At 39.2% G+C, this 3,627-nt stretch overlaps 1 protein-coding gene across 1 annotated transcript in view; it reads right to left on the bottom strand.

Annotated features, from left to right (window-relative positions):
• Nucleotides 1-2,689: 2,689 nt before the first annotated feature.
• LOC102502083 (DDB1- and CUL4-associated factor 12-like protein 2) overlaps nt 2,690-3,627 on the bottom strand; it is a 7,588-nt gene continuing 6,650 nt past the window's right edge. Inside the window, exon 3 of the mRNA XM_006165701.2 lies at nt 2,690-3,621. Within this exon, the coding sequence (XP_006165763.1) occupies nt 2,916-3,621 (706 nt within the window). The 3' untranslated portion in view covers nt 2,690-2,915. The remainder of the gene's footprint in view (nt 3,622-3,627) is intronic.

Below are 3,627 nucleotides of genomic sequence, written 5' to 3'. Positions count from 1 at the left end.
ATCTTGAAGAGTAAAAGGAATAAAGATAAACTTTTGAGTCAGAAATATGCTTAGAGAGGAATATCTGAATACTTAGGGATCAAGAGAACCAACATTTTTACACATAGTTATAAATAATTTTTTAAACCAGCAGTGATAGGTAATTTGTACATGAAGATTCGTATTCCCTTTTGTATTTAAAGTGATTTGTATGTATAGGTTTCCTAGTGTTGGCATGGTTATTTTTTCAGTTATTTCACACTCAATTAATTGTGTTATTTTATAATGTATTAATTGCATTTCTGTAGACCATTTTGTCCCAGAGCCAGAAAATAGTTCAAAATAACTAGATGTCAACAAAATATAAATACACACATAGTTAGGTTATTTAGTTTTTTAAAAGTCAAGCCATGTGACTTGACAGCAAAAAGAAATATACATTTTTCCAAAGTCTCAAAAAAATTGTAAAAATACCATAAAATATCTATTACTTACATGAAGATAGGTAGCAGATACCTAGGTGAAGTTTTTGAGTAACCTTTAAGGACATTTTTAGGTAGTGTATTTGTAAGGTAAAAGACAAACTATAAAACAATCCTTTCAAAATTAATTTCTGAAAAAATTTCCAAGAAAATTTCAAATGTAAATGTTTGCAGGTGGGAATATTATTTTACAGTGCAATGAAAAATTATACATTTTCCTTCATTTTCTGTTATCACATATACATAAGTATGAATGGATAAGCACCATGATCTGACCTGGAAATGAATTAGGGTAAAATTTGAGAAAAAAATGAAAGAATCACAAAGTTCTACATTATTTAAGAGGAAATATTTATTAAAACCTTTCAACTTTACGTCTCCAGAGACAAATACATTCACCTAGAAAATACTGATTACATTTGACTTGCTTGGGCATTAGTGGAGAAATAAGCGAATATAAAGGTGATGGTTACATTCTCTATTCTCAAAACATTTACAACTGAGTTGGAGATACATATGTGCACATAAATACATTTTACTGCTATATAACAACAATTATATAAAACTTTTAAAACAGTCTCTATAAACAAAAACTTACTTTTCTATATTTTTTAACTTACAACACTGGTTATTATATTGGTTCAGATTTCTGACTGAAGAGCATGTAGTGTGTGGACATCAAGGCAGCAACTGAGTATCAAAATATTTAAGGAACAGACCAGATGCAATATTAGTCCCAAGTCAGCACAACCTGGCTAGTATTGATGTATGGCCAATTTGGGGTTTTTTTTTTTTTTGAGAGGTTTTTGCTATAGGGCTCCTGCGCTCCCAGAGAGACAGAGAGGGAAAGCGAGAAATCACTGCCCAGGAGCGGCAATCCCTCCTCTTTCGTTCTCCTTTCAGGATCTTGGGCATGCACACACACACACACACACACACACACACACACACGCCTGGCATGAGTTTAAGCCACCAGATCTGGCATTCAAACTGTGGTTGACTACATGGGAGTCCAGCAACATAGTCATTATGCTACCTGCTGGTCCCAAGGAATGGCCAATTTCCTGCCAACATTCTCACACATGGAGAAGTGTAAACTGCCTTCCAAGGGTGCCTGACTTGTATTTATCTGAGTCTCTAAGTGCTTGTCTTCAAACTAATCCCATTTAAAATTTGTTTATATTTTTTGAAGCTGCCAGGTCTAGTACTCAAACTGTCGGCCATATGGGATCTAGCTTCCTTAACCACCAGGCCACAGGCTGGCCCTTTAATGTTATTTATTTTTAATTTCCATTTCCTCATCTTGAAACAAACTTCCTGTTTAACTGTTTAACAAGACATTCTACTGTGGCTAGAAATGCCTAAAATTTGCAAAATATTATCATATTAATTTGGCCTTTCAAATTGATAATCTTTTTCTAAAGCAACTGAATGGGATCATTTTACTTCTCAACTTTTTTAGTAAGTTAACTGTTAAGCAAACTTTGAATATTTAAATTATGCTCAAATATAACATTTGTTATTAAAAACAGCAATAACAAAAATATCCAGCATACATCCTGGATTAGTATAAATTCTGTTCATCTTTCCATACATTCAACATTTATACATAGAATCTCTGCAATGGGTGATGACATTGAAATTGTGCAAGTTCCTCAAACAACAGATATTCAAATATATTCAAAAGTCTTGATAGTACTAAGGCAAGAAGTGAAAAATACACATTCTTTCACCTATTTAACTTCAGGTAATAAAAAGGCAAACAAGACTTGGAAAAGATTGATGAAAGCAGGACCCTTGCATTCCTAAAATGTTCTGACCAACTAGGATTTTGATACAAACACAAGATTTTATGACAATTTTCTTGAATAAGAATAAAATTTTTAAAAAGCATTTTAGCATCAATAGCATACAAAGTATACACGCTACGATCACAATTTGCAAATGAAATGCTTTCCAAAGCAGGTAATCTAGAACTTGGAATTTATTTTCCAATGAGAACAATGCTGTAAAAGTATAGGTAGCTTTCCAGAACAGATGTACAAACCCTGTTTTGAGAAAATGTTAACATACTATATACCTATAGAAAAAAAAATAAAACACCTGAAAACAATAGTATTGTAATACTGGTAATCTGGTAATGAGAAATAAAAGGAAAAATATAAATAATTGTAAGAACACAGCTTGGTCTCCTTAAAGAAAGAATATATGAATCGCTTAAAGAGAAAATGCAACTATGGATTAGCCAAAATTATTTGTATGAAAAGTTAAAAAGATAACAGCATTGGGGAGGAGCAGAAATTTTTTGTCTCTCTCCCTCTGTTTCTCTCTCTTTGCTTAGAAAGGAGCACAGACTGAGGTTGTCAGGTTCCACCCAGAAGACAACGGAAAGAGTTAAAAGAATAAACACTCAGGAGGATGAAGAAGGAGAGTTAGATGGAACTTCAGTCTTTCTTAGCTCCACAGGCCTGCATAGTTCCCATGGAGGCCTGAAGGGAGCGGGCCCCCAGCCACGAAGAGCTTCATCTCAGGCCAGTTGTAGCAGTGGGTGTAGAGCGCATTGGGGAACTCGTTGATGCCGCCGAAGTAGTTGACCCACAGGTCGTCGTGGTTGAGCCAGCCTCTGCCACAGGTGAGCTTGAGCTTCCTCACTGGCGGCCTGGGAGAGGTGTCCGAGCCGGCCGAGGCCCGCTCCTCCAGGAACTTCTGGGCGCGGATGTCATAGAAGAGCAGGGAGCCGTGGCCGGTGCCCACGGTGACGATGTGCTGGTAGAAGCTCAGCGAGCGCACGCCCGTGCCACCCTCTCGGGAGCACAGGGGCCGGATGTTCTGCAGGCGATGGCGAGGGTCCAGGAAGGAGACATGGGACTGGGAGCCCACCGCATACAGGGACAGCTCGTCGCAGTAGGTCAGGCACACGTTCTCTCGGCAGTAGGGCAGCCTGACGGACAGCAGCCTGGACAGGGTGCTCCGGGCCTTCCACAGGTGGAAGTACCCGTTCAGGGACACGGCCCCCAGCTCCTGGTTGTGGCCGCTGAAGGCCAGGGCCCGCACCTTGCAGGTGTTGGGGTTGGCGCTGGCCCTGGGGATGGCCTCCATGTCCCTGGGATAGATGTGGGCATGCAGGGGGAGCCCCACGTCGCCGTTGTGCCAAGCCGTGCTGCCG

This window comes from Tupaia chinensis, unplaced genomic scaffold (genome assembly GCF_000334495.1).
Source record: "Tupaia chinensis unplaced genomic scaffold, TupChi_1.0 Scaffold143996_1, whole genome shotgun sequence".
Lineage (NCBI taxonomy): Eukaryota > Metazoa > Chordata > Mammalia > Scandentia > Tupaiidae > Tupaia > Tupaia belangeri.
Note: the sequence above shows the minus strand (reverse complement) of the source record. Positions and strands in the feature narration are given on the sequence as shown.